Source organism: Coccomyxa subellipsoidea, assembly GCF_000258705.1.
Source record: "Coccomyxa subellipsoidea C-169, whole genome shotgun sequence".
Lineage (NCBI taxonomy): Eukaryota > Viridiplantae > Chlorophyta > Trebouxiophyceae > Coccomyxaceae > Coccomyxa > Coccomyxa subellipsoidea.
The window spans coordinates 1,650,839-1,669,287 of record NW_005178034.1 but is presented as its reverse complement, the minus strand read 5'-3'; the positions used below and the strand labels follow the sequence as shown (position 1 = coordinate 1,669,287).

The window sequence follows — 18,449 nt, the reverse complement described above, 5'->3', positions numbered from 1 at the left end:
AGCGCGCAGAAGGGTGCCGCGATTGCTGTTCACTGTGGCACATGATCATGGTGAAAGGCTAAACCATGCGCGGTGCATGCGCATCGGCGGTGATGCGGCGAATGATGCATGTGCATGGAGTGAAGCCGTTCATGTGCTTAAGATTTTGATGCATACGCCAGACAGTTGACTGAATAACATTTCCAGCAGGTTACTAACTGTCCTGATGCAGTTCGTATGTCAATGCTGGTGCCTGCTTAGGCAGTTTCCTCCCAGTGCGTGAACCGGTTCGTCATGATGCCGAGATTATCTGTGCTTGGTGGTGCAATATATCAATGTGAAACAAACACAACAGTGAATCAATTGCTTTAGTTGTTTTACGTGGGGGATAATTCGACAGCATCATATCACTGGATTGTGCTTCAATTGTATGTTAGCTAAGAATATTCATTAACCAGATAAAGCCACTGTGATCCATTCAGAAACTGAAGAAAGCATTCTCCTAGATTCATAATCCTTTGTACGATCACAACAGTATGGACCACCCCAAAAGGCTCACTGTTGCAATTCCAGACGCACAGATCGCTGACCTGAAGTCCAGGTTGAGTCAGACTCGCTGGCCTGATCAACTTGAAGGTGTGGGATGGGAGTACGGATCCGAGCTCAGCTACGTGAAGGTGATCAAGTGCTACATACCATGTTGCTTGAGAGACTGCACCTCGGAGCGTCCCGCATGTGCATCCCCATCGTTTGCACACGCAGCATTATGTTGTGGCAAGCACCTTCCAGGTATCCCTCCGCTAATATAACAGTAGAAACGGGATGCAAATGTAGGAACTCGCGGAGTATTGGCAGAACACCTTTGACTGGAAGAAGGCTGAGGCATCCCTGAACTCCTTTGCCAACTACGAGATGCGGGTGAATGGGATCGAGCTGCACTTCATCCACGAGCGCTCGACAGACGCAGACGCAATTCCCATCCTGCTGTCGCATGGCTGGCCTGGGAGCGTCTTTGAATTCCACAAGATTATCAGGAAGCTCACCACGCCAGGTGAGCCTCCTAGCGCCCTCCATTGGAGATAAATACATTACCCCAATCCTCCTGTACCGCCCTTGAGAGTGCACTCGATTGGATTTCTAGAAAAGCAGTCCTGGACTTAATGGAGCGGTTTGGTGCCTCAGCAAGACAGACTATTGCCACATGACAGGGCAATCTTCACAATCTTACACGTGCTGCTGCTACCAGATTGATTACCTTGACAACTACTACTAGTACAGCGATTACTAGTTACAATGGTTGCTTTGTGCAGGTGCAAATGGGGGCAAGAAACAGGCCTTCCATGTGGTGGCTCCCTCGCTGCCGGGCTATGGCTTCTCATCGGCACCGACAAAGCCCGGCTTTGGAGTGAACCAGATCGCGGCCACCTTCGATGAGCTCATGGTCAAGCTTGGGTACAGCAGCTATGTCGCACAAGGTGCGCACATGCCACAAGATAATTGCCATTCTCAAGGCTGTCGTCAGTCACTGGGGCTGAAAATTTTGTGTTATACAAATACTTGTAGCTTGTGACCTTGCATGCATATACATGCAAGGTCTCAGGGGCTCAGATGGATAACAGGGAATCTCTGCTTTTGGCGCTATCACTGGTGAGGAGGAGTTGGGCGCATCAGGGGTGGATTACTCAGGGTTTGTGAGCGCGTGAGGAGGCTATTTTGAGGGTCAGTGAGTGCATGAAGGGGTTTACTGATGGTGAGTCAGCGCGCAGGTGGCGACTGGGGCAGCGCCATAACCACGGTGCTGGGCGCGCTGCACTCGGAACACTGCAAGGCCATCCACATCAACCTCTTAATTGCGTCCCCCAGCCTATTAAACCCCTGGCACCTGGCCCAGGTGCTGACAACTCTCTTGAAGGAGGGCTCCATTCCAGTATTCTTACTATTATTATTATTATTACACGCTTCTCCTGCCAGAAGCAGGGTGCGTGTGCAGAAGGCTGTAAAATTTTCTGCCTGTCGGACTTCCCTATTTCTATGTCAGGACAGTTGGAGCCTGAGATCCCTATGAACCATAAATATTGCCCGACGCTGGCAAAGACAAGCCGGGGTGTACCTCCTTGGGTTGACGCTCTGAGGTACTCTCATCATTGCTTCTTCTGGAGTTGGCAGCAGAGGAAGACAAATCTGGCAGAATTTGGTGAAGTCAATGGTGGAAGGGTGAAGTCCAATAGGGAAAGGGTAATTTTTATGAAAATTTTGGCTGAGTGGGCTTTTGGTGCACCCAGATTGCCAATGCGAGCCTGCCCATCGCCAACTGGTTCCCGCTCTTCATCAGCTTCCAGGAGATGGCCTGGCTCAGAGCCTCAAAAGACTTCAGGGACAAGGAGACGGGTGCGCATCCCTTTGACTCTGTCTGTCTGTGTTGACTGCTTGAGCTGGCATGCATAGCCCTGCTTGACCCCGTCTGGACTTGCTCCAATCGGACTGACTACAATTGGAGGGCCATTCTGTTGTGCTTCTGGAAATGAGGTTGTTCCCAGACGACATGGAGCTGGCTGTCAGGGTTTTCCTGACCTGGATGATAGCCGTGGCCTGTATTGTGGGCTATAGTTGCGCCTGGTACTACCTTTTATTCAATGTTTGCCAGACTTGGGAAGGGGATGTGCGCCAAAATTCCTTAAGCATGGGTGAGTTATGCACGTGCTTGCTGTGCAGGGTACTCCAAGATCCAGGGCACCAAGCCTCAGACGCTCGGCTACGCACTGAACGACTCCGCAGTCGGTGAGCATCCGACCTTCTTTGTACTTCAGTGGCTATTAGGGGTAGGCGTTTGGGTGTCTAGCCATTACTGACTCACATCTGAAAATGACAACGCGCAGCACACAAGGCCACAGACGGGCCTGCTCACTTCTTGCAACAAGCCCAAATGCATGAAACCACTTGCTTAGTGTAGAAAATCTTGGCTTGCAGCAGCAGTATGTGCCATGTACAGAGCCAGGCTTGCACACACTGTAGTAATCATTTCTAAAATCCGCAATAAACAATTGTCTTGGGCCAGAAAGGGTGGATAAATAAGATCCTATCTCCCAAAATGCAACCTTTGATAATTAATTTTGAGACCAGATTCGAAAAGCTTTTGAGAAGCCCAATCCAATGGAGCATGACCCTGGTATTTTTGAAGTCAGAAAGGTCGCTAAAAGTTGCTTTGATATATTCTACGCACCGCCGAGGGTGCGGGTTTTAGAATGACTACTACAGTACCTGTGAGCATGCTGTCATGGGTCACACCAGCTGGAGGTCATCTGGTTACTAAAAGACCAGAGAATTATATTTGTGGCGGCACTTGCTGCGCAGGGCTGATGGCGTGGATTGTGGAGAAGTTCCGCACATGGAGCGACTGCGGCGGCGACGTGGAAAGCCGGTTTACTAAGGATGAGCTGCTGACTAACGTGAGCCTGTACTGGTTCAACCAGAACATCACCTCCAGCACTCGCCTGTACTACGAGACCATGGGCCCCTTTGCGACAAAGACCTTCCACCGAGGTCCTGTCAAGGCGCGCACCCAGTTGATCTTACTTCTCACAGGGCTCTTTTTCCTAGCTCTTCGCATAAGCTGTCTGCCTTTCTCGTTGAGTAAGGATGATACTAGACGGCTTGACTTTTTTGTGTGTGTTTGTCTGTGTTTGTCCGGTGCACTTGTCACCGGGTCCCGAGATATTTGCCAGCCTTAGGTGCCTGTTTTGGAGCTTTGTATGGATTCGGCATTGCTTGTGTGGCGTTCTGCATGCATGCTTCTCAAGCAGTGACAAGGGGTGATTGATCCAAGAGCGTGCAAAAACCCCATAGCAGGCCTTTTCAAATGCAAGTGCAGCTATTGCAGCAGCAAGGCAGAGTGTGCAGTTGCTGGATGCAGCATGCACTTCGTCTAGCATATGGTACATCACATGACTGCAGTTCAAAGGCACATGACTTTATGTCTGGCAATGCCTGCAGGTACCCACGGCTGTGGCGAACTTCCCCAAGGAGCTCTTCTGCTCGCCCAAGGCCTGGGCAGCCTCACAGTACAACCTGAAGCAGTGGTCCAAGTTCCCCTCGGGCGGCCACTTTGCAGCGCTGGAAGAGCCTGATTTGCTGGCAGAGGACATCCAGAAATTCTTTGCCGAGTATCATTGATTTGTTTTGTGTGCTTTGAAGGCTCCTGAAGCAAGGGGCTGTGCTGTGCTGTACATGTGTCGGTGTCATGGTCTCCTCGGTTCCAGGATAATGTGATGCCGCTCTGCTCTGTCAAACGTTTGTAGCAAAGACATAGAGAAATTGGCTTCCAGATCACAGTTTGCTTCATTCCTACTGCATAGCATCAGCAGCATCAGTGTTAGAAATGAGCTTTGTGGATTACACTGGTTTCAGGCCAAAGCATGTGATCACGATTAGGGAAATAACAGATCATTCATGAGACTGATAATTGTTGCACACGGCATGTTTGTAATATATCTTTCTGTCAACTTTGAATTCCAATGTCACACTCTTTTCTAGAAGATCTGCATTTGCTTGAATGTTTTTAGTTTCTAAAATTTTGAGTCTTTCTAGCTATCAGCAAGCTTGGCCAAACTGTGAGGCATGCTCAGTGGCATAATAAATTTAGATTCTCTGATAGTATCGCAGTGTAATGCATGATTGTGTACTTCTCAGACTGCGAGCTGCGTGTGCTCCATGTACCTGTCTCCCTTGTGCCAGTCCAAGATTACCGGTGTGACATGCAAATTTAGAAAACGCGTTAATGATCGCAAAAAAAATCTGAATCCACTCAGTCCTTCCCTGTGCAGGTGTCCACCACCATGTTCAATAAAAGCGTGGCATTCACACAGTCCATCAGCTACAGCGAGCCATCCATGGCTGCACCCGTGGCCGGGGGGACCCGTCAGTGATCATGAAGGATGTTGAATGAGCCTGACTTTTGTGTGAATCAGCAGTGTAGGCGAGTATGACTGCTTAACTCAGTAATGATCAGATCATGTGATGTTGCAAAGTCATCAAAGAATATGTTCTATAGCGAGTAATGCCGGAATGCACTATAGCCTCGGAGGCTGTAGCTACAACAAGCGCATAATAACTAGATAGCTAAAAAGCATGGCGCTCATGGGGTCCGCATCCCTTAGCAGCATGCAGAAAGTGCTTCAATTGCTATGAGAATAGACCGTTTACTCAACATGTGTTGGTGCCAGCACGTCACCAACTGTCCTGACGAAGTTCAAATCCCAATGCTGGTGCCTGCTTACGGCAGGTGCCTCACAGGGCGCGTCCGTTATGAGACGTGCCGCGATGAATCCAAGAATATCTAGGGAGGTGCAACATTCTAATTTGAAATTTCAGACCAGTGAACTAATTGCTTTGAATCTTCTCAGAAGCGTAGGGTACAATTCAACAGCATAGCAGTCCTGCGTTGTGCTTCAGTTGCATGTTAGCCGGGAATCTTCAACAGCCAGATAAAGCCACTGTGATCCATTGAGAACTGTAGAAGGGCTTATTCTTGGGTCTCTAGATCTTTGCAAAGAACATACAAGCATGGCCCACCCCAAAAAACTCACTATTGCGATTCCAGATGCACAGATCGCTGACCTGAAGTCCAGGTTGAGTCAGACTCGCTGGCCTGATCAACTTGAAGGTGTGGGATGGGAGTACGGATCGGAGCTCAGTTACGTGAAGGTGATCAATTGCTACATATCATGTTGCTTGAGAGACTGCACCTCGGAGCGTCCCGCATGTGCATCCCCATCGTTTGCACACGCAGTATTATGTTGTGGCAAGCACCTTCCAAGTATCCCTCCGCTAATTTGAGAGTAAAAATGGGATGCAAATGCAGGAACTCGCAGATTACTGGCAGAACACCTTTGACTGGAAGAAGGCTGAGGCATCCTTGAACTCCTTTGCCAACTACGAGATGCGGGTGAATGGGATCGAGCTGCACTTCATCCACGAGCGCTCGTCAGATCCCGACGCCATCCCCATCCTGCTGTCGCATGGCTGGCCAGGCAGCGTTTTCGAGTTCTACAAGATCATCAGGAAGCTCACCACGCCAGGTATACCTCCCCATTCAAATTCCCGCAAAATGCCCTGCGTGCCTCACCCCAATCCTCTCAAGGCGCTTGTCAGATTGCACCTCATTGGCTCTCCAAGTAAAGCTGGACCCCAAGGACCTATCCATAGCAGCTGAGGGGTAGCATCAGTAGCTTCGGCAGTTTAGCATCACATGCAGGCTTGGAAATGAGGCACTTTGAGTGCCGTTGCATCCATTCCCTGCTATGCGCTGTCACATTTATCAAGGTGCACCGATTGCATGGCTTTGCAGGTGCAAACGGGGGCAAGAAGCAGGCCTTCCATGTGGTGGCGCCCTCGCTGCCGGGCTACGGCTTCTCATCGGCCCCGACAAAGCCCGGGTTTGGACTGAACCAGATCGCGGCCACCTTCGACGAGCTCATGGTCAAGCTGGGCTACACCAGCTACGTCGCTCAAGGTGCGCATGCCACAAAAACCGTCTGTTCTGTCGTCACAGACGGCGACCAGACTCTCTCTGCAGCCAATCTTCTGGCACATGAGGACATGCTTGCAAAGCCATGCAAGGTCTAAGAGGCACAGATGACACGGAACCTCAATGCTTTGCCATCAATATCAGTGATGGGGGTGGATGTGGGCATTAGGGGTGGATTACTCAGGGTTAGTGAGCGCCTGAGGGTGGATTGCTGAGGGTGAGTCAGCGCGCAGGTGGCGACTGGGGCAGCGCCATAACCACGGTGCTGGGCGCGCTGCACTCGGAACACTGCAAGGCCATCCACATCAACGGCTGCTTCGCGCCCCCAAGCCTATTAAACCCCTGGCACCTGGCCCAGATTGCCAATGCGAGCCTGCCGATCGCCAACCGGTTCCCCGTTTTCATCAGCTTCCAGGAGATGGCCTGGATCAAAACCTATCAAGAGTTCGTGGCCAAGGAGAGCGGTGTGTACACAGGCCCCCATCTTGCCCCATCCCGTGCTACGGAGTAGGGGTAGCGAGGTGGAGGCAACCACCTGCAAAATCACATTTTAACAACCGTAGCTGAGTCAGACAAGTCATTCTGACTCTTTCAAACCCAGAGGCACTGTTATTGAGGGTGGTGCAAGCCTTGTCTGCACCGACTACCGGCTTGATGAATGTGTAGAATGTCAACCTGCTTTTGGCGGATTGAGCTGCAGACAACCAAGACCTGCATTGCTTGGGTTCACCTGTGCTGGTACCCGCCAGAAATGCGAGGCAATTGCGATGGATGAGGTTACTGCGCAGGGTACTCCAGCATCCAGAGTACCAAGCCTCAGACGCTCGGCTACGCACTGAATGACTCTCCAGTCGGTGAGCATGTCACCTCTCTTGCGCTTCATTCGCTGTAAGCACGTGGCTGCACGTGTTCCACATTCCATGATCAAATTTGGACAAGCCACAGAAGGTCCAGAGGAACACTGTCGTCTGCTTGCAAGAGGCCAAAGGATAGGAACATCGATTGCAATACTGGGCAAGTGGGTTTGCTTAAGTCTGCAGTAGCAGGATTGGTGTCCTTTGTTACATAACTGCCATCCAAGCAGGGCTGATGGCGTGGATTGTGGAGAAGTTCCGCACATGGAGCGACTGCGGCGGCGACGTGGAAAGCCGCTTTACTAAGGATGAGCTGCTGACTAATGTGAGCCTGTACTGGTTCAACCAGAACATCACCTCCAGCACTCGCCTGTACTACGAGGCCATGGGACCCTTCGCGAAGATCTCCCCCCGAGGCCCTGTCAAGGCGCGTACTGATTTCGTCTCTTTTCCTTGTCATTGGGCTCTTGTGTGCCGGGCTTTGCTCTGTTATTCACCTGATGCTCCTGGTCACCGGGCGCTACATCCTGTATGTGAGCCTGCGGCACCTGTTGGGGACCTTAGTACAGGATAGACATGCTTGGGTCGATGTCTGCATGCTCTTTTGAGCAGCAGCGATCGGGGTGATTCAGCGATGAGTCTGTGCAAGGGCCCTTGATTAGGTAGGCATGCTGGCAGACTTGAGGGGAGCAGATGCTGCCCTGCAGTTTATACAGTGCAGCAGCTGGGAGCAGCGTGCACAGTTGTCCAGTATTCGAAGACATGCTGGGCTGTTCTTCATTTCTTGGCGAAGGGCTTAATCTCTTGCAATACCATGCATGCATCTTTGGGCCAGACCAGTATTAGGATTGCCAAAAACTTCGACGGAATGCAGACACTTAAGAAGTTTGTGATGTGTAGGTGGGCAGTGACAGACTGTCTACAAGACCAATGAGCCTCAGGTGGCTCCCACAAGGTCCTTAAAATGCAACAAATAATAATAATTATATAAAAATACCCTGCAGGTGCCCTCGGCTGTGGCAAACTTCCCCAAGGAGCTGTTCTCCTCGCCCAAGGCCTGGGCGGCCTCCAGTTACAACCTGAAGCAGTGGTCATACTTCCCCTCGGGCGGCCACTTCGCAGCGTTGGAGGAGCCTGATTTGCTGGCAGAGGACGTCCAGAAGTTCTTTGCCGAGTACCACTGACCTGTCTTATGTGATTGAGGGTACCGTACACACTTTTCCTGCCAAGAGGCAAGGTGCGTCCTGCGGACAAGCTGCAGTCTAAAGGCTGCACAAACCCTACCCCTTGAAGGACTCGCCAGACCCAAGCAAGACCCGATCAAGCTGTGGGCAAGAGACTGTGCTGTGCTGTAAATGGGGTTGGTCTCAGGTCTGTTTTGTTTCGAGGATATTTCAGATGCAATTCTGCTGTTCGAGACATTTGCAGAGATTTTGTAGAGACATTGGCTTCCATATCCTAATTTGCTCCTTTCCTGATGCAACCATTGCAACACATACGCAGCATCAGTGTCGACATGCAATTTACATATAGTGTGTCATGGGTGCATTACTTGGGGCACTACACGTGGCCCGCATGGTGTGGGCATTCCATGAATTGATGCAGTGAACAGCATAGTATGAAGAATCTAGGGCCTCTTCTTGCCTGCAACGCAGGGTTTGACAGCTCCCCAGGGCCCCCAAAGGGATTGGCCAACCTGCTCCAGGGCTAGGGGCAAGGTTTCAGGGCAGCCCCAGGATAAATTCAGATTTGGCCAGATGTAATCAGGGCAATGCTCTGAAACCACGTGGCTGTGACTCAGGGGCGACCCTGACTTTTCAGGCAATATGAACCACTTGAAGGCCAGATTCAAGGGAAAAACCTGCTTCTCACTGTTGGAAAATCTGGTGGACCTCTGCCCCGAAGTTTCAGCTTCTATTACGGCGGCAGGTAGTGGCGAAGCACCGCCCTTGTTCTACTTCAAGGACCCTGTCAAACCCTGCTGCAGCGTGCATCCCAAGACACATTCACAGGCTAACACGTTCGCAGCATGATGGCAACTGTAGCATTCGACCGTTTTGGCAGTGAGGCGGCCTCGCGAGCTCGTGAGAGCTCATATGACTCATTGACTGATCATTGGATGATCAGTGTGATGATGCTCAACGAGCATTCAAAACTGACGTGCAGCTGGAGCGAGTATCGACCAGGAAGGCAGTCCTACGCATGCCAGCACCGTGCTTGGGATATTCAATATTATGGATTTCAGCGTTCCAGGTTTGCCCACATTTGGTTCCCAATGCGACCCATTTATCTGTCCCATTACTTTCACACAGAGCCGAACAGCAGATGATCTCAGGCAGCACCCAAGACCCACACAGCACGCACGGCTGTTGAAGCACACAGCGGGCACAGCGGCAGCCGCTGGCTCAGCGCTTGACCCACTGGAAAGCCTTGCGGGCCTTGGCGCGGCCGGGCTTCTTGCGCTCCACGACGCGGCTGTCGCGCGTCAGGAACCCGGCGGCTTTCAGCGGCGGCCGCAGCTCCGGGTCCCACTTCTGCAGCGCGCAGCTGATGCCGTGGCGCAGTGCCTGGGCCTGGCCAGTCACGCCGCCGCCTTTCACGGTTGCCATCACGTTGAAGCCGCCCAGCAGGCCCGTCACCTGCGCGCACATGCCGCATGCGTAAACAAGTGATCGCAGGGGTGTGTCGGGTCCGCCCCGCGGATCCACCCCACCAGCACCAGCGCCAGCCGCCAGGCCGCCAGCGGTCCTGTAGAGTGACACGTAGGCTGACCTAGTGGAAGGGCGAGGTATCTGGGCGCTGGTGAACAACTGACAACACAAAAATCGCGGATTAAGCGAAAGCATAGCAGCACTTCAAGATGTAGCATCCGGTCGATACCAGGCACGTCAAGCAACTTTCATAGCTACGCTTGGAGACTAAGCTGAATCTGCATGAGATGAGAAATTTGCACCGAGCATAGACCATTTCCAGCTCACCCCTCCGCCACATCAGATCAGCCATAAAATTGCACACCTCTCCATCAATACAAGCCAGCCTATCCCAATCCGGTGCCACAGTGTGTTTGCAGTTCTCTGGACCCTCAGGCCACAGATGACCTCTAGAGTGGAGCAATCTATCACATAACATGCAAGGCAGGGATGCTCAATGACAGTCCTGGCTCAGTGTATGGCGCCAGTAGGACCCATTTGAGTTCTAACTGGAACAATACAGAAACTTATCCCTGTCTTAGGGTGAAAACACACTTGTCCCCACACTCTCACCTCGTAAACTGAGAGTATCGAGTACTCAAAACGCGCGCTCGATTGGACATGAGATGGCGAGGGATTTTCTGCGCACCTCGAATGGTGCGAGGACGTCGGCGCGGCGCTCGAGTTGGGGGAAGTGCATGTCCAGGGGGCGGCGGTTTATGGAGAGGCTGCCGGGGCCCGGCCAGATCCAGACGCGCGCCACGCTCGTCTTGCGCATCCCCGTCGCGTACGCGCGGCCCAAGTGATCCACGCTGCGCACACCATGCACAGAGTCCAGTCAGTCCGGTAATTTCATGCGTTGCCCCGCTGTCGCTTTTGGTGGTAGAAGCACAGTGCCCATGGTTGCTTGGGTCTTGCTTGGACCTGGCGAGTTCATCACGGGGTAGAATGCGTGGCAGCCTTTGCCTGCCGCTTGTCTGCAAACGTACCTCACCTCCTGACGTGCAATGCAATGGAAAAAACCCATTTCATGACTGGACAGTGTGCCTTTATCCTTTTATCAAACCCACGTGGACAGCGCTCATAGTCCTTCACGCCAGATACCGCAGAAGAGGTTGTCATTGCACTCCAATAGGCACAGCGAGGCAGCCCCTCCTCCCTCCTCTGCCTCTGGCAGTCAATCCCATGCATGCATGCTCTTCTGGCTGCATTTAAGAAAGGAATTTGACTTTCAACCGCACCTGCGCACGCGCCGCGACGCATATTCCTGCTGCAGGGCCTCCTCCATCCGTCGCCGCTCCTCACGCCGCTCCTCCCGTGAGTCCTGTGCGCGCAGAAAAAGATGTTTTCTCTTCCCACTCCCGGGACTAAATTCAAACGCCCCTGTCTTGATGCCGACATGCTTGCCAGTCACACTGTGTCTTCAATTTCTGCCAAATGTCTAGTGCATCCCCGCCTTCATGCCTTCCTGGTAGGTCAAGTGGCCCCTGCGGATCCAGTGAATTATGCATGCATTCTACTCTGGCCCCTTGAGGATTGCAATTATGAAGGGGCAGCACCATGACACGGAACCAGCAGGGAATCTATGGGCCCGCAAATAAACAGGAAAACCCCCACAAAGGCATGGTGAACTGTTTGACACGTGCACCTCGTCTGATATTGTGTCAACGCAGAGCAATAAGGGTTTTTCGGCGATGACATGGGCACCCTTTAGAGGTGAGTGGACTTGCCCGCTGGATGAGCTCGTCTAGGGGTGGCACTCCTGATATTTTGGGCAGGCGATGCTCCAGCATGGACAAAACTCCTGCAAAGTTACCCTCCTCCATCATGTCCCCCCAGTTGTCCAGCATCTCGTCGTAGTCGTCTATGGACTCGATCTTCCCGCCGAAGTCCTGCATGCAAACCATATGGCATCGTTCGCGCTTTCAAGGACCCAACATACACACCCTACAGCTGACTGGCATGCACTGCCTGCAAAATGGGTAACATGCATGCTATCTGCTATCAACTAGTATAAACGCATGCGCACAACAGGGCAGCAAAGGATTACAAATGCTTGCATGCAATTGTAGTAATGCTGCACAGGGCCGCACCTCCAATCCTTCTGAGGGATCAAGCTCTGCAAAGGGCTCCCAAGACCGAGATGCTCTCAGCTCAGGATTTAGCGGCTCTCCAGTGGGGTCGCCCCTCAGGATTTCCAGATCCAGCCCTGGGCTTTCTGGCGCTGACTGCTCTTCAGAGTCGGCCTCATTTGCCGTCCCCACTAGCCGAGCCTCTGGCTCTTCTGGCTGCTGCTGGTGCCCTGGCGTATCATCGTCTGAGCTATCAGAGCCACTGCCTGTGGTGGCCAGAGATCTGCATTGTCCTAGCAGGCTCCGGCTGTCCCTGACATGAAGGTGGCAGATGTGCTGAGGACTGCCCTCCTGGGAAGCCCTGCCTTTGCCAAGAAGCTGAACTAGGAAGGAACCTGTAAAGACAAAGGCGTTCTTCAGACCTCTGGGACGGGCTTGGGAATTGTAGATGGGCATCAAGAACTGTTCTAGATCCACCTTCCAAGAGCCAAATCCAAATCGTTCGCAGTATTCAATTGTCACCTGCTAGCGAAACAAAATTGTGCCTATCGGAAATATGATTTGACAAGTCTGCCGAGACGACGAGGCAGGGGAGACGTTGGGATGGCAGCAACTCTGTCAGCGCCGCCCTGGTATGAATATAGCACAATACACTTGCTGCTCGCCGCATCCAGTGGCCCGTTAATAATTATTCTATTTAAGCTGTCTTAAATCAGGGGGAAATATTTGCGCTGCAAACAGAGCAGTGGGTTGGAGAGTATGCAATGCCTCAAGGTCGGCCGATAGAAATCTAGGTCAGGAGACTTATATACGCTAATGGTGAAGTACGAAGCACTGACTCCGTCTGCTGGTAAGATAACACATCTACCTAAACTTGAGAATTGATCAGGTAGAGGTGGAGTTGCGTTCTAGGACGTAGTAAAGCTGACGTGGCAGCTGCATGCATGAATCTTGTTGCGCACAAGGATTTATGGCAAGCTCTTAGAAGGCAACGGATTTTAGCCTTTTACACATTTGTGACAACCAGAAGGACCTGGGCGTTTTAACGTCAGCACCGGTGCATCTGACCAGTAGCTGTGACGCTCCGCGTCAGACCTGCAGCTTGCAGCTGCGTGCGCATGTAGATGCTCAATTGCAATCTCGACATTGGCTAGAGACACGATTTGATTGTCCTGACTCAGAACATAAATGCTCAATGGCTGCATGTTGATGTTTTATGCAGATATGTGCTCTCCCGCAAGCTGATGGTCATGCCAGAAGCTATCATGATATATATATACGCTCTGCTTTGAATGTAGTGCATACGCTCAATGTAGCAATACGCTCGGCTGCCGCATCTGTGTCCTGCCACCAGCAACTCCCAATACTCACTGTTTTTTTCTGTAAATAGTATATCTTCCTTCACCTGGCATCCGCTGCGCTCCTGATCTGCTGTCTGGTCTCCAAATGAACCTGCTTGCCACCAACATTCTGCCAAGCAACCCTGCATGTCCTCCGCCAAACATGAGATGCCCCAAGAAGAGACACAGGTCAGTACTGTGGCAGCAGTGCACTGCGTTTCGGGTGCTCAGCAGGACAGCTTATGCAAAGGAGGTAAGAAAAAGGGGAAAAGAAAGGGGTTACGCGGAGAGGGACGGATCGAACGTCTGACCCGCAAGGGTCCGATTGGTTTGAAGCCAACCCCCAGCACCAGCTGAGCTCACCTCCGCCTCGGGGGTGGGCACAACAAGTGCACGCACCACGGCAACATGCTGAGATACATGCGCGCCACCCACCCCCCATGCATCATGCAGAAACAGGGAGTGCAAGCAGGAATATCCAACCGGTACATGAGGGACACACGGAGTCCCTATTCCAATTATGGGACCTAGGGCGGACCCGGGCCAGAGAAAGCCAAACAACTGTGAAACACAGGCAAAACTGGGGATGCTGGAAACATCTGCCAGAACAGTCAAGCAGCAGCTAAGAGACACTGCTGCCAGTGCTACAAGGCACTGCGGACATTGGAGACAGTGATGCCAGATTAGGCATTCATGACTGCCGCAACAGTTTCTGCAAGATTTTGTGAACATAGATCATGAAAGCATCTTGAAGAGCTCACCTGATTGAGCAGCACACCTCAAGTCTCACCTGGCATTGGCAGAGCAAGAGTCAGCAGCTGTGTTACCAGCAAGATCAATCTGAGGGTATGTGGCAGGAGAAGAGCAACAACTGCCCCCTGCAAAGCAGGACAAAACAATCATGGCGCATACCTTGTGATGTAGACAATGTCCCACTGCAAGATCCTTGAAGATCTCCAGAGCCACCTGCTGCAAATGAGATCTTCAACCGAGGCATCATCGTTCTCGGAGCTTTTCATTCCCTCACGCACTGTGCAGCCCTCTACAATCCTGCTCAGACCACACTCTCAAAAAAACAAAAGCCGGTCATAGACTTCACCTGATCACTGATGCTCTGTACTCCCCTTCTGACAGCCTGCCTGAACCCAGACCCTCCCCATAAGCCTGCTTACAGACCCCCCTTCCTTGCATAGGCATGCATGCCTGTGCTCCTGACCATAATGCAAATGCCTATGGAATGTGATCAAGACCAGGCTATTGTAGCTAAGCTTCTACCATCTTCGTGCTTTTTACATTGAAACACAAGCACACACAGCTGCAGGAAATCTGATGTACACACAAGGACAAGAGGACACAGTTGCACACATCCAAGTCTATTTGCATCCTGCCGTATCTTGCTCCCCCCAATACTGCAGCCTGTTACTCTGCCCAATCCACATATATATGCACAACAAAACAACTCTACATGTCACTATCACACGCACAAGGTGTCCATAACATATATGAGCGCTATGCATCTGTTGCGTTTGTCTTAAGCTCTATGATGCTGCTGATTTTACTTTCTTGCTGGGTTCTTCTGGGCAGAGTGGCCCGTCTTGACACAGCAGGGCCCTTGAAAGGCATCTCCAAACTGAGCCTACAGCTTGACGCCACGCTCTCTCTCTCCTTGGTCATAGCAGCCTAGCCGAAGCCTAGCCCCTTCTTGACAGCCCTCTCTCCTGCCTCAACTTCAGCCTAGCCCCATCCTCTGAGAGCTAACAGCACAGCACGCCAGCCCCCGCAACCACTGAAGAAGCACAGCGAGCAGGGGGCATGGCAGGCTTGCCAACTCTGCTAAAGAGACGAGAGACATAGCCTACCGCCTGCAAACCGATGCAAACCCCCAACACATCTCAGCCTACCTGCAACCTTAAGTTCCCGATCACACGCTCTTAGTCATCAACCTATCCAACGACTCTCCCTGACAGTTCCACTGCATGCATCACTTCCTCACAGCAAGGCAAACACTGAATTGGCCCACAGCCGGACCACGCAGAATAGAGCTGCCAAGGGAGAGGGAGGGAGGGCACACCTCAGTACGGCCGGTACCGGCCGGCTTCGTAGCCGCCACCCGCGCCGCCACTGCCACCGTAACCGCCCCCGTAGCCGCCGGCCGCGGCAGCTGCCGGGAAGCCCATGCCCATGCCCCCGTTGAAGCCACCCATCCCCCCCATGCCCCCCATTCCTCCGTAGCCCCCCATTGCCCCGTAGCCACCCGCCGGGAAGTTGCCGTAACCCCCCATGCCCATGCCACCCATGCCTGCATCTCACACAAGTCCATCAGCTCCACAGCTCCGCAACCCATCTCTCAACAGTAGAACTGACCCAAGCTTGCAGTCCGGATTGAAAATAAGGATTTAAAGGGTGGGATTGCACAGGGGAGTTCATGCTAAGAACAGTGCACAGGGGCTTACCCATGGCAGTGGGGCCGGCGCCATATGCACCCGGTCCCTCGAACTCGCCGCCAGTGCCGCCGCGGCCGCCGTAGCCGCCGCCCATGCCCATGTTCATGCCGCCAGTCTTGAGGTGCGCTGGCTTGGGGATCTGCGCCAACTCCAAAGTCGCGTCAGCAGCTGAATGAAACAGTGCGAGAGATATTCCGAATCATGCATCAGCAACGGAGACTATCAGGTCGATGTAATGCCGCGCAAGCATGCAGCCCCAGTGAGGCTGAGTGGCAGTCGTAAAACAACGGTTCATGTTTGGCGGGAGCTTCAGGTTGTGACAACTGCTCCAAGAATACTTGCACTCAAAATCTGCGAAGAGGAGACACATGCTGCGCACTTGACACCGGTTGCACGCCTGGCGCCAGCCGAAGTTCTTGTTGGCGCAGTTCTGGTCGGGGCAGATCCAGTCAGCCTCCTTGCCGCCCCTGACTGGGCCTCCGGCACCGCCAACATAGCCGCCGCCGCCGCCGCCGGCCCCGGCCCCCATGCCGCCGCCAGCACCGGGTCCCCCGCCCATCTCCTCCTTCTTCACTGCTCGCTTGATCTCCACCTAAAACATATGAAGCAACACTGTCAAGTGTTTTCAATCGCTGCTGCATGAGCATGAGAAGAGAAGAACCTGCAGCCATGAGCAAGGTAAGGGGGATTTGAGCTAGGCCAGCTCACAGCGCAACACGCAGGTCTCTTTGCCAGATGGTAACCACACTCAGCAGATCAACCCCCGCTGGGCCCAGCCAGAAGTCAGGTCAGGTGCAAGCAGGAGAAACAGCAGGTCTCACGCGAAACTCTTACAAGCTGTTTAGGACAGCAGGGTTGTGCACACCTGCTTGCCATTCAAGAAGTGCTGCATGACCAAGCACTTCTCCACGGACATCTCGTCCTTGAAGGTGACAAAGCCAAAGCCTCTTGAGCCGCCGTCTGGTTTCCGCAGCACCTGCACATCACATGTAACATATAATTCATATTTTGGGGCTTGACAACAATTGCTGTGCCTGTGACACTGCACTGTCAGACACTAGATGAAGTACAGCATCAAGGAAGACGAAGGAGATGCTTACCACTGAGTCTTCAATCTCTCCAAATCCAAGGAAGTAATCCCTGAACTCCTCGTCTGAAATCTCGCCCTGCGGCATGATTGAGTGTTCAGAGTGACTGAGTACAAGCATACAGTCTACATCAGGAAGGTTAACATCAAATGTGACCCCACGTACCGTGCCGCCCACAAACATTTTCCTTGTCAGCATGGGGCTGTTGCCAGAGTTTTTAGGCACAGCAGCCTTGGCCTCAACTTTCTTTCCGTCGATGACGTGTTCCCGTTGCTGCAAGCGACAAAACAGCAGATCAGGAACCAGCGCTTCCCTTTAAGCCGAAGACTTTCTCATATCCAAATTTAAGAACAGGTGGATCCCATAATAAACTCCAAAATATGGAGCTACCTCGAGGAATTGCTGCGCGTTTTGAGGATCTTTGAAAGTCACAAACCCAAACCCACGCCCCTCCATCAGCACGTAGTCAGACACTTCCCCCCTGTAACAGACATACGTGAAATGAACAATTATATGTAGCCGAATAGCGTTCCACCCTCAAACGGAGACAGCCTTCCCAGGGTTTATACCATCAAAAAGCACAACAGGCATCCATTGTACAATATTGAACCGGCTTCAACCGAAATTGCTCACGAAGTAAACTCACCACTGTCCACAATATTCCAGCAGGGCTTCCTTGCTCGTTGCATTGTCCAGGCCGCCCAGGAAAAGCTTGCCCTCCACAAATTCCTGATCCATCCTTGGTCTTGGGCCGCCCCCCATGCCGCCTCCCATGCCGTTGGCACCAGCTGGCCTGGGGGCAAAGCCTCCTCCTCCACGACCCCCCATCCTGCCTGAGTAGCCACCGCCACCGCCCTGGAAGCCATCGTTCATGCCACCATACCCCTGACCACCCTGGAACCCTCCATAGCCTCCTCCGTAGCCCTGCATGCCACCCTGCATGGCATTATAGCCGTATGAATTGCCGTACATCTTGATCTGGCTTGCGATTCTTTCGTTGCTCTGGAGTTTTGGAGAAGCTTGCTCAAAGATGCTTGGTTGCTGATGCAACTTCAGGGTTGCCAGATTTGGACATGTTCTTGGCTTTGGGCCCTTTAAACCCAAGCCAAGAAGTGATCGATGTTTCATATCAGGGTGACATCTGCCAGTGTGCTGTGTCATCAGCCATCAGGAAATGTGCTCTTGCCGCGGCCAAAATTGCCAAGGCTTAGATGGCCCAGCTGCGCCGCAATGACCGCCGGCCCGGCCCGGCCGCGGCGGCGCCGGCGGTCACAGAGCAGAGCACGTGCTGCAGCGGCGCAGCCAGTACTGATGGCCTTGGCTGCGGCATCTCAGAAGGTTATTCTTCAGACCAAAGTCTGTGATTTCCAAGTGGTCCTATCTATCGCCGGTGTTGTACGCCGTCTGCAGCTGGCCGGAGTGGCGCAGTGCGCGCGCATCATGATGATGCGCACAACGC

The 18,449-nt window shown here is 52.6% G+C and overlaps 4 protein-coding genes across 4 annotated transcripts; 2 read left to right on the top strand and 2 right to left on the bottom strand.

Annotated features, from left to right (window-relative positions):
* Positions 1-515: 515 nt before the first annotated feature.
* On the top strand, positions 516-4,149 carry COCSUDRAFT_63999 (putative hydrolase; the record flags this gene model as incomplete). The annotated part of the gene is made up of 8 exons (XM_005647363.1): positions 516-656; positions 814-1,030; positions 1,290-1,454; positions 1,746-1,870; positions 2,262-2,367; positions 2,692-2,757; positions 3,331-3,524; positions 3,970-4,149. The coding sequence occupies 8 exons, from the start codon at positions 516-518 to the stop codon at positions 4,147-4,149; spliced, it is 1,194 nt and encodes a 397-aa protein (XP_005647420.1).
* A 1,213-nt stretch (positions 4,150-5,362) lies between these two features.
* COCSUDRAFT_66435 (epocide hydrolase domain-containing protein) lies at positions 5,363-9,135 on the top strand. Its single transcript, XM_005647362.1, has 7 exons — positions 5,363-5,679; positions 5,837-6,053; positions 6,323-6,487; positions 6,736-6,966; positions 7,291-7,356; positions 7,587-7,783; positions 8,361-9,135. The coding sequence occupies exons 1-7, from the start codon at positions 5,539-5,541 to the stop codon at positions 8,538-8,540; spliced, it is 1,197 nt and encodes a 398-aa protein (XP_005647419.1). The 5' UTR covers positions 5,363-5,538; the 3' UTR covers positions 8,541-9,135.
* A 626-nt stretch (positions 9,136-9,761) lies between these two features.
* On the bottom strand, positions 9,762-12,702 carry COCSUDRAFT_66434 (hypothetical protein; the record flags this gene model as incomplete). The annotated part of the gene is made up of 6 exons (XM_005647361.1): positions 12,641-12,702; positions 12,140-12,513; positions 11,777-11,938; positions 11,288-11,370; positions 10,696-10,858; positions 9,762-9,995 (listed from the first exon to the last, which is right to left on the bottom strand). The coding sequence occupies exons 3-6, from the start codon at positions 11,894-11,896 to the stop codon at positions 9,762-9,764; spliced, it is 600 nt and encodes a 199-aa protein (XP_005647418.1). The 5' UTR covers positions 11,897-11,938; positions 12,140-12,513; positions 12,641-12,702.
* Positions 12,703-14,729: 2,027 nt separating this feature from the next.
* On the bottom strand, positions 14,730-17,990 carry COCSUDRAFT_66433 (hypothetical protein). The gene is made up of 9 exons (XM_005647360.1): positions 17,637-17,990; positions 17,381-17,471; positions 17,156-17,263; positions 17,003-17,068; positions 16,768-16,878; positions 16,282-16,494; positions 15,912-16,041; positions 15,530-15,757; positions 14,730-15,320 (listed from the first exon to the last, which is right to left on the bottom strand). Exons 1-8 carry the CDS (start codon positions 17,960-17,962, stop codon positions 15,531-15,533), a joined length of 1,272 nt encoding a protein of 423 aa, XP_005647417.1. The 5' UTR covers positions 17,963-17,990; the 3' UTR covers positions 14,730-15,320; position 15,530.
* Between the last annotated feature and the right edge of the window lie 459 nt (positions 17,991-18,449).

Coding starts and splice junctions, on each gene's coding strand:
- COCSUDRAFT_66435 (XM_005647362.1), top strand. CDS start 5,539: ATGGCCCACCCCAAAAAACTCACTATTGCGATTCCAGATGCACAGATC. Junction 7,357..7,586: donor ACTGAATGACTCTCCAGTCG/GTGAGCATGTCA, acceptor CCATCCAAGCAG/GGCTGATGGCGTGGATTGTG. Junction 7,784..8,360: donor CCCCCCGAGGCCCTGTCAAG/GCGCGTACTGAT, acceptor AATACCCTGCAG/GTGCCCTCGGCTGTGGCAAA.
- COCSUDRAFT_66433 (XM_005647360.1), bottom strand. CDS start 17,962: ATGTACGGCAATTCATACGGCTATAATGCCATGCAGGGTGGCATGCAG. Junction 16,495..16,767: donor ACTTCTTGAATGGCAAGCAG/GTGTGCACAACC, acceptor CATATGTTTTAG/GTGGAGATCAAGCGAGCAGT. Junction 16,042..16,281: donor AGGCGTGCAACCGGTGTCAA/GTGCGCAGCATG, acceptor GAGTTGGCGCAG/ATCCCCAAGCCAGCGCACCT.